Genomic DNA, 17,008 nt, shown 5'->3' on the forward strand with positions numbered 1-17,008 from the left:
CTTGAGATTTTTTTATTTTGGTCCCCACCTGCCAGAGGGGGTGTTGTACTAAAGGGCCTGAGACAGAGGTAGGTTCCAGTAGGTAAAGTGCCAGGAAAGATTTGTAATAGCTTACTCTAGAAGTGAGAGGCAGCATCAGAGTAGTTAGTAGAGCATCCAAAGGTTCTAATGAGGCAGCGAGTAAGGGTTAGTACCCTGCGGTGTTTTTGCTGCCAGTATAGGGACTTAAGTGGTCAGACTCCTGACCACTTAAGAGATTCCTGGAGTAATAGAGCACTTTGAGCTTTAGTTATCTGCAGAAACAATATATGACCCAGATAGAAAGGGGTAGGGGGTGATTTGGCCAAATATCTGACTAGATCATAGTATGACCAAGAAGTCTAGATGTTGAGACTGAGTAGGCAAATGTACCACAATGATATAAATTACTTTAATTGTTTTTAGAACTAAAAGGGAAATTCAAAAGATGTGTATTTATTAGTGATGGGCAAAATAATTCGTCAGGCAGATTTTTTTGCGAATCGCCGTGGGAAAAATTGTCGCACCGTAAAAAAAAGCTACACATGTAAAAAAAAAAACTATTGTCTTAATGGTATATTTTGTATGTATGATTAAAACATACAAACATTCAAGGGCATTCTAATTGTTTAGCTCTGCGGAATCTAGTCTTCTTTAATTACAAGTAGACATTAACTAGAACTTAATGGCTTTAGTAGACCTCATTTAAATATCAAAGTAAATAAATATTAGACATTACACACCAGCATTTATGACCATATCAACGTAAACATCTTCCTGTTCCAACTCGATTCTTTCTTGTGGATCAGACGCTTTTGCATTGACTTTTTGCTGTAAGTAAATGGGAAAATAATGTTTTGCAATATTCTAAAGGCAAATACTGAATATAATGTTAAAACCTTGAAATGGGAAATATACATACACGTTTAGTGGCATATTTAACAAAATGCAAGTTTGAAAAAAAGCAGGCAAAAAAAGAAGCCCTGTGACAAAACACAAGCAACTTTTGTTTCTCCTGACTAGAAGAAGACCATTGGTGGGAGACATTCAAGGGCTTCAGTTGGCAAATATTTGTTACTTAAAAGATGTACATATTGTTCAATATGTAGTGGTAAAAGTGTACATAAACTCAATATTATTGTTACATGTTAAACAAAGCATTATTTTTGTTATAATATTCAGCCTTTATTGATGTCATCGGTTATAAACAGGAATTAGTGATGTCGCTTATTAAAACCTTCAAAAATGATGGTATTAGAAGTCACCTTGGAATTCCATGACCAGAATTAAAGCACTCAGTTTTTGGCCTTGAGTATTAATATTTGGTCATGCAGCTCCTTGGTGACTATTCTTATATTGTACATTAGTGGGTAAATTTCCTTCTATAAATCTTCTTATATTGTACATTAGAGGGTAAATTTCCTTCTATATGTCTTCTTATATTGTACATTAGTGGGAACATTTCCTTATATTTTCCTGTTGCTGCTTATTATTTGTACAGTAAATGCAAAAGAATGCTTTGCGATTCCACTCAAGTCTTCTTTAAACCAACCTCTCAAAGGCTTTTATATAAGCACTGTAATTTAATCACTTGGTAGATGGAAATGTACTCTGTTTAAATGAAGAAGCAATTCAACTGTTTGAGGACAGTTAACAAGCACTACCTTTGCCTGGAGCTAAATTACAGCAGCTGTCTTTGCTCGGATACAGAAGTGTGTGGGATATACTGTAGATGCAACAGCACTGCACTGAAATATTTCTGCTTTTTCTAATAGACATATAGACACACACACACACATTTTAAAATTGATTTGCACATAAAAAAGCAAGGAAAATAATGAAAACTTCTAAGGAACTAACTAAATCCCAATTAATATAATGAACATACCGTTATACAGTATCAATGCTGATTGCAATTAGAAGGCTTCTTAATACAGTATACTTAACGTTATCGTTTATAATTGCAGTTTTCAAACAAATATCTTTTTATATAATGAGGTGCCTGTTACTGCAAGTCCTTGGAAGTGGAGATATAAGGCCTTATTATAGATCCTATTTGCACATGTGCTGGAGACCATTAGGACCCATCCATGGAGAACTTGTGCCCATAGGATTTTGTTGCAGGTGCAATGTGCAGGCCAATGACGAAGTGAACACATAAGGCTACTTTGTACCATTAGTATGTTTTTGCAATAATGGATTACTGGCTTGAGCTGTAGGTGAGGGGCACATGCACCTGGACTATACATTTTATATGTTGTGTTAACGTTATTTCATGCACAATTACATCTAGTGGTCATAATTAGCTAATTGCATTGGGTAAATTACATTTCCTTAATATTTTATACAAGGAGTTTTGCCCTATGGTGGTCAGTGATGTCAGTATGTCGTATCGCTGTGTAGAGAACAGAGGACCCCAAGTGTTACACATGATGGGTTTCTTTTGGCTGCACTTCATACCTAGAGAATAAGCCAATAAATAATAAACATGTCATGAAATGTGTAAAATGAGATAAAACTGCATATAACATTTTTCAGGCACAACATTTTTCTCTTTATTTTAGTCCACATGTACAAGTGAGAGTGACAGGATTTTTATTGGTTGTTTATGCAATGAGACATGAATGACTTTTTAACATTTGCAGGCAGTGATTCTTTCAGGTTTACCAACCCGTGGCAATTCAAGAAAGGAACAAATTATTATTTTTGTATAAAACATTTCTAGTTCAGAACTAAATCCTTTATCAGATAGAAAAATCCAGCCCTTGCTATGTTTAAATCTAAATGCAGTTTATTAGTAAGGCCCTACAAACTCATTGCATGAGAACAGGGCTTCATAATAAAGGTAACAGTTTGTAACATGCATTTGCCGGAAGAAAGTCTTTGTATGCAATAAGAGAAATGATGGACACGTTTCAAAATCACTCTCAGTGGTTAATTGCCATTATAAGATTGATTTGTGTTTTTGCTCTTAGTGAGTCATCAAAAGCTTTCTGTTTAGTAACAGAATAATTTATAAATGTTGTATAACAAAGGAATTAATTACGTTCTGAAATACTTAGGGGGAGATTTATTAAGACACGAACGCTCCGAGCGTATTTTCGCCACGCAACTTTTTCGTACGCCCGCACGACTTTTTTGTACGCTTGCGCGACTTTTTTGTATGCTTGTATGCTTGTATGCTTGTACGCTGATATTTAGTAAACTAAGTAAACTTAGTTCTTTATAATACAAACTTCATTACAATTTTACAAAAGTTGAAGTCCAAAAAGAGGCAGATTCACTTACAGGCCCCTGTAGCGAGGTTAAGAGGACAGACAGAAGGGGCCAGGGCCTTGTTGCACAATGCATCCAGCACTGGAATAAAAACCCAGCAAAATTACCGAAATATCTTTCTTTCATTGGCTTTTATGTGGACAGTAAGATTGTGCAGAGAAGCTATAAGAAGATTGGCTCACCAGTTTCTCTTGCTCAGTTTTTTAGCAGAATACATTAATTTATGTTAAGCAGAGGTTTTCAGTCTTTTTGTCCAAGTTGCTCTTCAAGGTTCAGTTGGCCTGGCCCCCCCAGCTTATGAAGTAAAAGATATCTGAATACACTATAAATGCACACATATCTAAGGCAGCAAGTAAGTCTTCACTCCATATTTTACCTGAATTAATCATCAAGATTCACGTCTAGGAATATCAAGAAAGCAAATAGAAATTCTTCTAAATCTCACAATAAACATCATTCTATCTGCCTCCCTACCCAGTCACATCTCCAGGCTCCAACTGCTTTAGGTGTCATCTCACCATGTAATTAAAGAGCTTACAAAGATATCATGGCATGATGTTTGCATATATTCCTAGCTGGGAGTACAATTACAGGTCCTTCTAAGCATAAGCATTCCAGCCTGCAGCGATTCCTTTGGTGTCCTTGGTTTCTTAAAGACAACTCAAAATACATGGAAGAGAAAGGTGCCACCAGGTTACAAATGCCATTTTGAACTTTGTATCTTCAGAGAGGTAACTAATCGATTATGTACAAAGATGATCAAATATAACTTGATAAGGAATAAAGGGTTAAGATGCATAACATATCATATAGACATCAAATACGATTTAGCATAGGCATATCATATATCATATAGGATTTATCTTGCAGAAACATATTCCAACATGTGGCATTAAATTAAAGAAAACCCAGGCCATGCAAGAACACTTTGTTACAAGAGGAATAGCACTGATTCATCAAAGACAAAAAAATATATTTTGCTGTCAGAGTCCTCAAAGAGGAAATATTTTGCATATAACTGAAAGTTCATACTGACATTAACAACACTAAAGGAGGCTCCTAACATCTGTCAGTTTTCATTATCACATGGCTCAGAATGTAGATATAAACACCCCAGGGCACAGAGACTTTATATTTAGAGAGGCTTTATATTTATAGGCACACATATCAAAGATTTGCAGGAATGCTACTGTACCTGCATGCCCTTTAGGGCAACACTATAATAAATACATTGTAAGGATGTATGCATTCATCAGATAATTTCACATTTACTGTGATCAAGCTGTACTATTAAAAAGAACAATATCCAGTATGCTTATCCCCTAGGATCTGTGGGCCACCATAGATATAAAGCAGAGGTACTTCAGATCCCAGAATCCATCACTTTAGCATAGAACAAGATGACAGAGAAGTTGAATGTAGTAAAAAAGACTGGGAAAACGGCCCCTGCTAATTAGAAGCAGACTTTCATGGTTTTCTCTAAATCTGAGGAATCATGTCTCTGTAAATAATAATAATATATGAAATGTGAAAAAATACATTTTGTTGTTTTAAGTCTAGAGTCACTAAAGCATATATGTCAAACACAAGGCCCGGGAGCCAAATCCGGCCCACCTGGCTGTTTTATGTGGCCCTTGGTGAGTGTGTCTGACCATCCAGCCTGATCAATTTCCATTTTTCTCACATAGTAACTAAGACTAAGGGGTATATTTATCATGCTGTATTAAAAGTGGAGTGAAGCATTACCAGTAATGTTGCCCAAGGCATCCAATCAGTAATCAGATTTCAACAGTAGCAAAGCATCTGGTTGGCTGCTATGAGCAACATCACCGGTAATGTGTTACTCCACTTTTTACACATTGTGATAAATATACCATACCCCTTAGTATCTTACTAAGTATATTAATAAAAAATTTGGCCCGCGACTTAGCCTGTGTTTTAGATTTAGGCCCCCTTATGTGATTGAGTTTGACACCCCTGCTACTCCTTACCCAACATATGCATTGTTTGACTGTGCACCAGACAGAACAGAACATTTGCGGGAACACACTCATGTATATGTATATATTTTTAGCCTTTGCAGTCTTTTGGTGCAAGACATAACAAAACTATAAATATTTCTAAATTAAAACAATAGGCAAGAATTTTGTTTACCACAAGCTGTATTAATTGAACTTGTGCTGAGGAATGGGGTTGTACTACCTATTAAATGTGTAGTTTTCTGTGCAGTAATATGAAGGTCTTGCAATAGATGATGTGTTTTTTTATCACATTGTACTGGTATGTGACTTATTGACTTTGTGACACTCAATAATGCATGGATGATGGACATTTACTCTTAGATGTGGTCTTTCATTTTTAATATCTTTCTCGAGCAAGCTCACCAATGGAATGTAGGAAAATAAATAATATTCCAAAGCAGAAGTTTATGGCATAACAAAGTAAATTATTGATTTATCCTAGAACAAGACCTATAGATAATTAATTGCTTAGATTCAGAAATCAAATGTTAGATTTATTCTTTATATATATAAAGGTGGGGGGAGGAGGTGGGGCCGAGACATCACAGGGGTGGGGTTATGACATGGCAATCAGTGAAGCAATTTAATTTACATTTTTAATGAAATGAAGCCAAAGCACTGAATAAATTGTGGAAACGAGAAAGAATTGCATATTTAGAAATAGATAAAGTTGATGTCAATGTTACCTCTTTATGTTTGTTGGTCTGTTAGTTAAATTGGCAGATTGTAAGTAATATTAATTTTGCATTTTGAACATACTGCGACTTTATATAAACTGGTATGTGATCTCTTACATTTTTTTATTGAGCTGCATGAATCTATATCAGAGGCAACATATACCAGACATAAGGTATAATATATTTATGCAAATATAATTGTCTTCTACAAGACATTGCAACATTGTTGCTCATTGGGGCAGAGATCTCGCGTCATAGTCACGTCATAATTGCTTAGTACCTATATATATATAAATAGCCGAATTTAGTAAACCATTTTGTATTCTACTCAGTGGGACAATGCACACAACTGCCTCACTCTAAAAACAAATAGACATTACAAAGATGTGGGCAAAATGTAAAGGAAATCCTGTTTCTTTTGTGTAATTCCACAAGATGGAGTCAGAGAGCTCAATTAAACAATTTATATATAGAAAATTATACTAGAAAATGTGATATTTCCATTATTGTTGCAGGAGTGTCAGATGAGAACTGAATAAGCACTTATAGGGGTATCCCTATATTGTTGCCAGGATGAGAAGAATATTGCTTTCTTACTTATTGTGGTCAATATCATATTTTATTATGTATGTATATTTTTATTTATATTATGTACACAGTACTGAATAGTTAAATACCCATAGCAGGATGCTTTAGAAAATAAAATGTTCCATTAAAAGGTAATGCCAGATGAATGTGCTGCATAGAACAAAAGCATATATATGGAGAGGAATTTACTTTCAAGATATTGAAACCTGACTCTTTTAAGGTTCAAAGAGTAAATTTTAAGCAAATAATTCCAATTTTTTTTTTACAAAATTTGAAACCAACTTATCCAGAAAGCTTCAAATTAAGGAAAGGTCATCCTCCATAGACTTCATTTAAATCAAATATTTTTTTTTTTAATGATTTCTTTTTTCTCTGTCTGCAATAATAAAACAATACCTTCTACTGAGATATAATTTATCCTTATTGAAAGCAAAACAATCCTATTGGGTTTATTTAATGTTTAAAGGATTTTTTTTGTAGTATGGGGATCTGAATAACAGGAAGACCCCTTGTCCGGAAAACCCCAGGTCCAGGGCATTCTGGATAACAGGTCCAATACCTGTAATAATATAATAATACCTTTTACTTGATTGTAATGAAGCTGTATGGATCCATACTGATGGTAAACCAGTTCTATTGGGTTTATTTAATATTTAAATGATTTTTAGCAGACTTAGCAGGCTTAATTACGGAAAGATCCCCTATCTAGAAAATCCTAGGTCACAAGCACCCTGGGTAATAGATCCTACACCTGTGTGTGTATATATATATATATATATATATATATATATATAGTCAAAATCTCCAATTTGCATTTGGAATTCATTCAGGTTCTCTACATAGCAATTTCATAGCTCTATTGCCCCCCCACCTCTGGTATCTAATCAGTCACCATTGCCCAAAGATATTAAGGGATGATTAAATTCTGCAAATGAATTGCTACAGGATTCTTATTTCCTTTCAATTATCTCTGGCTCATTCTAGCCTTTGCTGACCTCATAAGAAATTTATGAACCAAAAGTCTCTTTTCAAAAGCGATAATTATTTTCCCAGGGGAAAGTGACCATCTAATATGTACATTTAGAAATCCATGTCACAGTTAAAGCTGCTTTTGATCTTTTTGTGAAAACCGGGGTGATAAAAGTAACCCACCCCGCATTATCATGGCAACACCCGCTCTGCACCCCAGGCATTTCTTAAAATGTTTTCCTTGTCCTCACTGAGAAACTAGATTTCTCAATCAGATCTCCATCAAACCAATCTCTTATTTAATTTACCATCTGTGAGCATATAACTCTAGTATCACCATCATCACCCTCATTAGTAATAAGTATCACCCTCAGTGACAAGCCACAATTTAAAGATGTTCCCTACTTTTGCACCATTGGAAGCATTGTCTCAAAGTTTGTACATTTTCTGTTTCTCTTGATAGAATACCATAGGTCTCTTTTCAAATTGTTTCTGCAACATTTACTGAAGGAAAGCAATAAGCAATATATATTAACAAAATGAAAATGTTATATTTTGGAATGCAAAGCAGAGTTTTATGATACTTTGCTTATATATATTTCAAACATGTTAGTTAGCAGAATTAATCAGAAAAAGACCAACATTTCAACTGCTAATGGTTATTGAACAGTCTCAGCCCAATTCATTACTCCCCATGTCTTGGATGCTGATTCATTAGATTTCATCATCGCAGATGACTAAGCTGATACTAATGATTTTCTTTCCCACAGTGCATTGTTAGAATTATAAAGAAAAAAACTAAAAACATTTTGTGACAGATTACTAATTTTCATGATTAAAAAATGTTATGGAAATAATTTCTAGTACGTAACATACAGTATTATGCACTACATTATACAAGCGGTTTAAGGCAGATACTGTATCTCTCAATGTACAACATATACATTTCTTATTACAAACAGTGTTATACAATTTCTCTTATAATTCAGATATTCTCTAGATAGAGAGTAAAATTGGAAATAGGCTAAATGCATTGTGATTGAGATATCTATGCATGTTTTTTTTTTCTTTTTGGGTCCCCTGACATTGGAAGTTGTCATAGAAACCACCAAATACTGTGGGCGATTTGTTTCTCTAGCAGCCAGGAATTCTCACAAGATACTGCTGAAATATACACTATATGCATTCTGGTAACATCATTAAATCAGATGACAATGTGTAATCCTGTTTAGTTGCATTTAACCAATAAGCAGAATAATAAAGGTTTACTGTCTATAGTTGGAAAATTACAGAAGATGCCCTTTAGGGCTTTGATATTAAGCATTTAAGAAATTACATATGAAGGTAACTACAGAATAAATGCATTTGTTGCAGGGTTTCAGGTACTAAGTAATGTTTTGTTCAGTGTCAGACTGAGATGGCATGGGCCCACCAGAAAACCTTGGACCATGGGCCCACTCTCAAAACTTTCATTCCTCCTCTCCTCCCTCAAACTCTTCCATTAATCAAGCTTCATTGTTCCCATACAGAAATAGGGAATGATCACAAAATAGGCTAAATAGTTAGAAGCAAGTGGGCCCACTTACACCTGGGCCCACCGGGAGTTTTCCTGGTATCCTGGTGGGCCAGTCCAACACTGGTTTTGTTGCATTGAAGTTAAGAAAATTGCAAATTGCTTTGGTCTTGTTAGATCTTGTGTTTATATATAATATAATGCAGAAGGAAAAATTGGGTTGTAATCAGGCAGAATGATTTGGGATTTACAATGTTCCTGCTGTAACCCAAATATTCGGTTTGGGTTACAATTCAATATTTGTTTCTTAACTGGAGATTCTTTATATGAAGAAGCGAGGTTGTCACTTATAAAAGTTTTCCCGTCATTGTATTTCTCTTGTGATAAAGTGCAAAGGAAGCATAACAGGGAAAATATTGGTCATTGCATTTGACAAACACATGGCATATGAGGAGGGTGGACTGCTTCTGTTTTTAAATTCAAGAATTCTAAAGGCCAGGCGACTTAATAATAAATGCAAGATATGTTCCAGGTCTAGTAACCATAGCAGCCAATCTGATGTTTCATTTCAAACAGCAGGCCAGCAAACATACCTAGGGACGGAGTGGAGAAGGTTTTCGCCTGATAAAGATTTGCAAAAAGTTTGTGAGAGCAAAGGTTTTTGCTAATCTGTGCTAGAATTTTGCCATATGTTTTGTTTTGCTAGAAAAAAATATTGCTTTTTTTTCTTTGCGAGAAAAACCATGGGAAAATGCCCTTTTACTTCATTGCATATATTACGAAAAAAGTCAAGAAAAAATGCCCATTGACAAAAAAATGGAAAGTGGCTCCAATGCATTTGACATAAGAAAAAATGTACAATTGCTTCAATGCATTTGGTGCAAGATTAAATTAGAGAAAAAACACCCATTGACTCCAATGCATTTGGAAAATTTCTTCTGCGATTTCAAATTTTTTTTCATAAAGTGAAATGAGTCCCTTTTCACTAAACAATCACTAAACATAACCTGTTTTTACCTAGGCAACCCAGTCACCACACCCCTTTCTCGCGCTAATGAGTGCAAGCATGGTGTCATGGTGGCAACGCATGGTGATGAGTGGCCACAGGAGAATGAGATCTGGGACTAGGGGTAGGCAAAAGAAGTATCACCTAGTGCCCCCCACCACTAACCCTAGGCACCTACCTCTACCACCTACCATTAGTTCTGGCTCTGGTAAAATAAAACTGAGAGCAGAGAGTTTACTACTACCATGACCATTCTGTAAAAATACAACACTGAAAATGTGAAAGCACTGACAATACACACACCAACACACAAACATAAGGTTGCATTGTGTAAACTACAAAACAAGCAAATGCTCGTGAGTAAATCAGGAGACATCTTCCTTTGACTATACTTTATCAACTGTTTGAGTTATTTATGTATTTATTATCTTTATTTATATATTGCCAACACATTTTTAAGCTCTTTGCAGAGATTGTTCATCATTCATCAGAACATTAATGTACTGTAGCTAAGAACAATATAGCCGCTGTGATATGCATTTCGGATATGTACCTTCAAGTCATAAAGATGAGGATGTGTAGGAAAACAGTTTTTTTAGAATGTAATTAAATCTTCTGTAGATCATTTACCAGCCAAGGGGACATTTTTGCAGCTCTGGGTTTTTTGCTTGAAAATATTTAAGCAGAAATCTCATTAGGCTGAGAATTCATATCTCTGAATAAAGAAACTAAATGATCAAAACTTTTGTTCACTTTCCCTACCATACAGGCTGATACCTGGGCAATAGGTTAAATCCATGTGGGAATAAAAATGTAATTAAAGAAAAAAAGGTTACCAGGGACACTGTTTTAAAATCATAGATACCATTACCTGAATTTATATTATATTTAGGTCAGATTTACATTATAACTTTTTTTGTCTATGGTGGCAAGATAAAACTCCATATCTTATAGCAACCTAAAACTGTAAAATAGGCAGTTCAGATCCAGATTCAATTCCATGAGAAAAAAAATGTGTCCTATATTTTCTCACAGACCTTATTGGAGTTTTACATTTGATAAACCAAAGTGAGATGCATCTTTCCTCAAGAAAAGAAAAGAAAAATCAAATTAAATATGGCCCAATATAATACAAGTACTTGTTCTGGGTATTTTTCTGTTTTGTTTATTAAAGAAGAATCATATCTTATATTATGCTACTAAACTGTCATTGTGACAGCGAGTGCCTGTGTTGTCATACCAAGTTTGATCAATGTTTTGATCGCTGTTATGAGCAAACTCAGGAATCTTTTCATGTTGCAGCTTTTTTTGATCATTACCATACAAGGTTCCTTTGGATGGACAATCTCTAAAATTTACTGTGTTTTGGAGGAGATAAGGAGAATCATGGGAAATAAAAGAAAGTTATCGCTGAGACAAGGCAAGACACAATCTTATAACAGAGCCAGACACACTTTTTGGCATATGACACACAAGAAGATTAATATGTTTTGTTTACATATCATCTATAATTCATTGCAGAAAGAAAAGTAGCAAGATAAAGATGCAGTTGGCCATCAATGCTTACACATGGTCACCAAATAAGATGGTCTTTTAGCCACTTAGGAATAGGCCAAATTTGGTTCGTGCAACTGTTTGCCCGCTGGGCCGATGATCCAATTTGAGCCTGTGCAGACCTTTTAGCAGATAACCACATGCACGAGTAAACTTCTAATGAATTTTCCATCTACTCCAATCAATATTTGTCCTAGCCCACAGTTCACATATCTGTCATGGATGTAATAGTTTTAGCCCTACATACAGGCCAATAAGTTGGTGGTGGAGAATGGCTGTATATGGCCTTAGTGGGACATATTGTCATGTGTAGAGAAACACTTAAAAATCTTTTATTTCACATTATGTAAATATAGAATAATTGCTTTTTTATCTACTGCTCTCCCACTTCCCAAACCTGTAGAGAATATGTAGAATGACGGATTGTACCAGACCCTGATTTGTGATGAGGCCACAAAGGCCTGGGCCTAGGGCGGCAAAAACTTAGGGGCGGCATGCCACCCCTGCAGCACAATTTTAAAATTTTGCTCTCATACGGAGCAATGGGGACCTCTCCCTACTGCTCCGTATGAGACTTTTACTGTTCCCGCATGCGCATATATGTGTAGATATGCAAGGCAAAACCTTATTCACCGAGGGGTGCCAAATGTTATTCACAGTGTATAACACTGTGCAGCAATGTATTTATTGAAATACTGCGCATAGAAGAAGCTTGGCTCACATTGATCTGCTTGTGCAGCTGGCCCCACCTAACTGTTTCCTTGCTATATCAAACTTTATTAACATTTACAGTTATCAACATAACATACAACTCCTTTTGGGAGGCAGGATTTGTCCCATGTAGGTGACTTGGAACTGCCCCACTGAAATATAATGCTTTGTATCTGTTCATATCATCTGTAAATGATGATTTGTTGCCTGATATGTTTTAGGGTGAATCTTATTAAATAATTTATTTCATACCATTAGGATGAGGAGGTACTGTATGTCAGGTGGGCTATGCCAAAGTGGGCTAGGGTGGCACTACATGTAAATGCAGCAATTGGCCCTCTCTATCATTCTCTATCTGCCATTGGATGTTCATGACTTAGTTTTCCAATCAATAAATATGAAAAGGGTTGTGCTTTGTAACTATCTTCATCTAAGAATATTACGCACTCTCCTCTGGAAAACTCATGGTCCCTAGGCACACTCTTACAAAGACATATGTTTAGTGTTTTTTCTGAAATTCTCAAGCATTTTTCCATGCTGTATTTACTACAAGCAAGGGTTAATCTCTGCAGCTCTCATTTTTTAAAATAGTTTATGCATTGTCCAACAGTAAAGTAGTTTATGCATTTTGTTGTCTAGGAAACTGGTCCCTTAATGCCAAATACATTTTTTTCCTTTTTTGTGTACAATAGGCAGAGTGGCATTTTATGCCGTACAGTTAACTTCATTTTTGTAATAAACTTCTTAAAAAACTTATTGACATCACAACACTTAATAACATTACAACGCAATTGTTTCTCTTTTTAGAAGGATTGTATTAGAATATTCATTAGATAAAATGTTTACAATAAATGCATATTGATTATGTTGTCGCAGGATCAATGCACAATTGACTTAATAGAATGTAACCATTTGAAAATGAAAAATGATTTTTGACAGCTGTAATATAGGTAAATGATGGCAAGAGACCAAACCACCTAATAGCCAGCTAATATTTGGTAACAGTTCTATCATATGTAAGTATATTTAGTCATACACAGATATTGTGTATGTTTAAATATTTAAATAATACTCTGTGTAGAATCTAGATACCACAAATAAAAGCTTATGAAGGTACATTTTATTGTAAGTGATTTGTAGATATAGTCAGCACTTATTGTTTTGTTATAAATGCATGGCATTCATTATAAATGCACATCTTTCATTTTTCTAAGTTAAGCCTGACATTACAAAGAGGAATTTGTTTTGACAGCTAGCAGTGTATGCAAACTGCTTAATTGTCAACAACAACACAAGGAACTTGCGGATAATGGCATTGGGATGATAATGAACTTTTTTGAGAATTAAAGTTAATGTGTCTATAGTTTATGTGATAGCCAGGAACAATGGCAAAGAATCAGACCTTGGGTCTGGTTTGGCAACCTCCATTATCTGGCCAATGCCAGAGGGGCTGCTATAAGATGCCATAGATAGTCACTATTTGGTGGGCTGGTGGGGGGCTCTGCGTACTTGGAATGCCAGGACCTATTTTGTAACCCAGTCCAGACCTGTCAGCCCCAATCTATTAAAAACCAGGCAGGTTTGTCACCATTCATCAATATAATACCATATAATGGAAAGCCTACTCCTATAATACTGGTCGTGAAAATTTGCAGTGGAAAAATTTGCAGTTTCACAAATATTTTGCAAAGTTTTGCAAATATTTCGACGAAGTGAAACAGACAGATTCACTTATCACTACTCCAGACGACCAAACATAAAAAACTCACTGACTGACTTGCCTTTGCATTTTCTAGGACTTGGGAATTGTTCTCCAGAACAAATTGAGAGAAAAAACTGTTGCTCTGTATCATTGTTGTTAATAGCATTATTACATATATTTTGACTTCACCGAAAAAAGTATAGTCATTTTTAGTACTCTACAAATTGTATCATGGCTTCCTTTTTTTAAATAATGGAACTGCTAATATCAGATCCTGATTGAACATTGATATCCAAATATTGGCCCCTAGAAGCGGCATTACTCCTGAGACATAATAACAAAAAAAAATATACTTTGAAAGTTATTTTTTTGTGATTTTTTTTATTCTTAGAGATGTTTTAATAATTTCAAACTATGTTTTTGTATAAGTAAAATTGGATAGTGCATCCTCGTGCGTAGTCACTTTCCATAGAACAATTACAATGCATTTCATTTAGATATTTCAGTTCACTATTAATCTGATTCTCAAGTCATTTTTCTATGGCACTGAATAAGGTTTGGGAATAGAAAGACTTTAATTTCAAAATTCCACATAAAGAATGCCTTTTACACTTGATTAAATCGATAGAACTAGAAATGTTTAGCAGTGCAGTTCAGTATAATTTATACAGTATAATGCTGACATAAAGGCAATGGCATCCAGCTCTAGGTCAATAAAAGAACTGTATTGATGGATTTAAGACTCCGAGAGACACTAGACTAATATTGCTTGCTATCCTGTCCTATTGCTCAATTTGTAGTCTCATAAAACACACTGGATAAAATTGTTTAATCAAGTCCTCTTGGGAGTTTATAGAAGTCAAATACAAGTGATAGCACGGTGTGCAAAAACCATTAACAAAACCCAGTCATGGATGACATGCAATTAATCCTTTGTGTTATACTTTTGCAGCATTTTATAGGAGAGTTACTGAGTTACTTATTGCTATGGGTCTGTGTGTATTAGCCAGACTGGTGAGCATATTTTATTGTTTTTATTGACTTGGGTTGTGCAACCACAACACCATAAAATATGTAGCAATAATGTGAACGTGCAAATATATTACTCTTTTTCTAAACATGAGGCCTACACTTGCATGACCTTTTTTGTATAAATTAAGAAGTAGTAGGAAGGTGCTTCAGTTCACTGCAGTGACATTTATTAAAATATTGGAAGTGCTTGTGTTTCATTGAATAGGTGCCATTACTGTGCTTTTGTCATCAAAAGCAGATGACAGGAATGAGAGGAAAAGGAAGTGTACAAAGGGCTGTATTTTGGCCCAATGCCACCCTATGCATTGGACCTCAGCCTGACCCCTCAGTCCTCAAATGTTGCGTGCACATACATACCTGGGGTACTGCTTATGCTCCAATCACCCCTAATTACCCCACAAAACTGCCACCCTGGACATGGATCCTCAAGTGCCTATACTGTAAATATGCCCCTGTATAGAGCAAAAAAAAAGGACTTTTCCCAGTTGTGGGCTGTTGCCTCAACAAGACTATTGTACCTCACAACTTGAGAATGTTAATTGCTTGAGGATGCAGGTTTAAATATGCAGCTTACTATGTACTACAGGAATACATAGAGCATAATGCAAATTTCATAGTCTGCCTCTTTCACTGATCTGGTATATTCTTAATGGTCTTAATAGTACACTTTCTAATGTGCCTCACCAATATCTGGCCAAAAATTGGTAAGGTTTGAAAATTCCTTCAGATGATGACTGCATAAATGTACTGATGCACATTTGTATGAAGTACATATGATGGGCCTTCATAGGCATCCGTGTATAATGTGATCACAGGACTCAGGAACAGCAATCAGATCAGTTAAATTAACTGATCTGATTGATCCACTGGTTTGGTGACATTGCCATCAAGTGAATCTTGCTGTGTATCCAGATGTAATTACCAGAGAATTGATTTTTCCTTTTGTTCTTAATCAAGAAGAAGTGTCTAAAAAATTATGCAAGAAAAGATCACCAATAACCTTAAAAAAAATCAGATCATCTGGCTTGTAGGCCAAACAATCAACACAAATCTAGAGTGATAAAATCCATCAGCCTGGTCAAACAAATGGACCATTGGTTAAATGTAGCCCCACCTAATGCTGGTTGACTGACTACCCACTAACATTTTCTGGATTACTGTTTAACCAGATAATCTACAGTATTTTGAAGCAACAAGCAAGTAATAAAAAAGACAGCTTCATTGGACCTGTATAGCCAGTTTGGCTACAAGTGAAGTAGAGCTGGATGCCTTGGTTGCAGTTTGTGTGACCCTGTCTCTCTTGTAATCAATGATGTTATTTGTTATTTAATTTATCATTTTCAATCTTGATCATGTGTATCTTATTCTAAATGCAATAATAATCATAAACCTTTATCAGTATTCAGTCCCCTACTTCATTGTGTTTGCTGCAGACTTTAATTTCTCTTTTACAATCATTATATTATTTAAGGTAATTTTAAAAACTACTTTAAGTGTAAATGAAATAAAAACAGGTTGTGCATCTCTGGTAATAAAATTTACATTTTTAATTGTGTTTGCAATGATTAGCTTCTTCAAGTGTTTGCAGGTGCTTGGAAATAATATGGATAATAAACTTCCTACAACAAGACTATAATGGGGGGGGGGGGGGGGGTGGGGGGTGCAAAATAAACATTCTATTTTTGGCTTAGATCTACACAGTCCATTTGCACTCCGTTCTTTATAACATTCTATACTAAAACTAAGGGAAGAAAATATATGTAAGTGGTTGTATTTCTAAATTATTTCAGGTCCTTGTCAAAAACATAAATAGATTATATGGATAGATAAAATGAGAAATGCAGATTTCTCTCTCATAAAATAGAATAAAGAACAGCTTCTAACTATAAGAAATAGGTTATATGTTAGAGACATATCTTTTTTCTACTTTATTGGACAAAA

General features: G+C 35.2%; 1 protein-coding gene across 1 annotated transcript in view; it reads right to left on the reverse strand.

Annotated features, from left to right (window-relative positions):
* bank1 (B cell scaffold protein with ankyrin repeats 1) overlaps positions 1–17,008 on the reverse strand; it is a 136,812-nt gene that overhangs the window by 36,426 nt on the left and 83,378 nt on the right. The window contains exon 8 of the mRNA XM_031903128.1: positions 762–849. Coding sequence (XP_031758988.1) covers positions 762–849 — 88 coding nt within the window. The remainder of the gene's footprint in view (positions 1–761; positions 850–17,008) is intronic.

This window comes from Xenopus tropicalis, chromosome 1 (assembly GCF_000004195.4).
Source record: "Xenopus tropicalis strain Nigerian chromosome 1, UCB_Xtro_10.0, whole genome shotgun sequence".
Lineage (NCBI taxonomy): Eukaryota > Metazoa > Chordata > Amphibia > Anura > Pipidae > Xenopus > Xenopus tropicalis.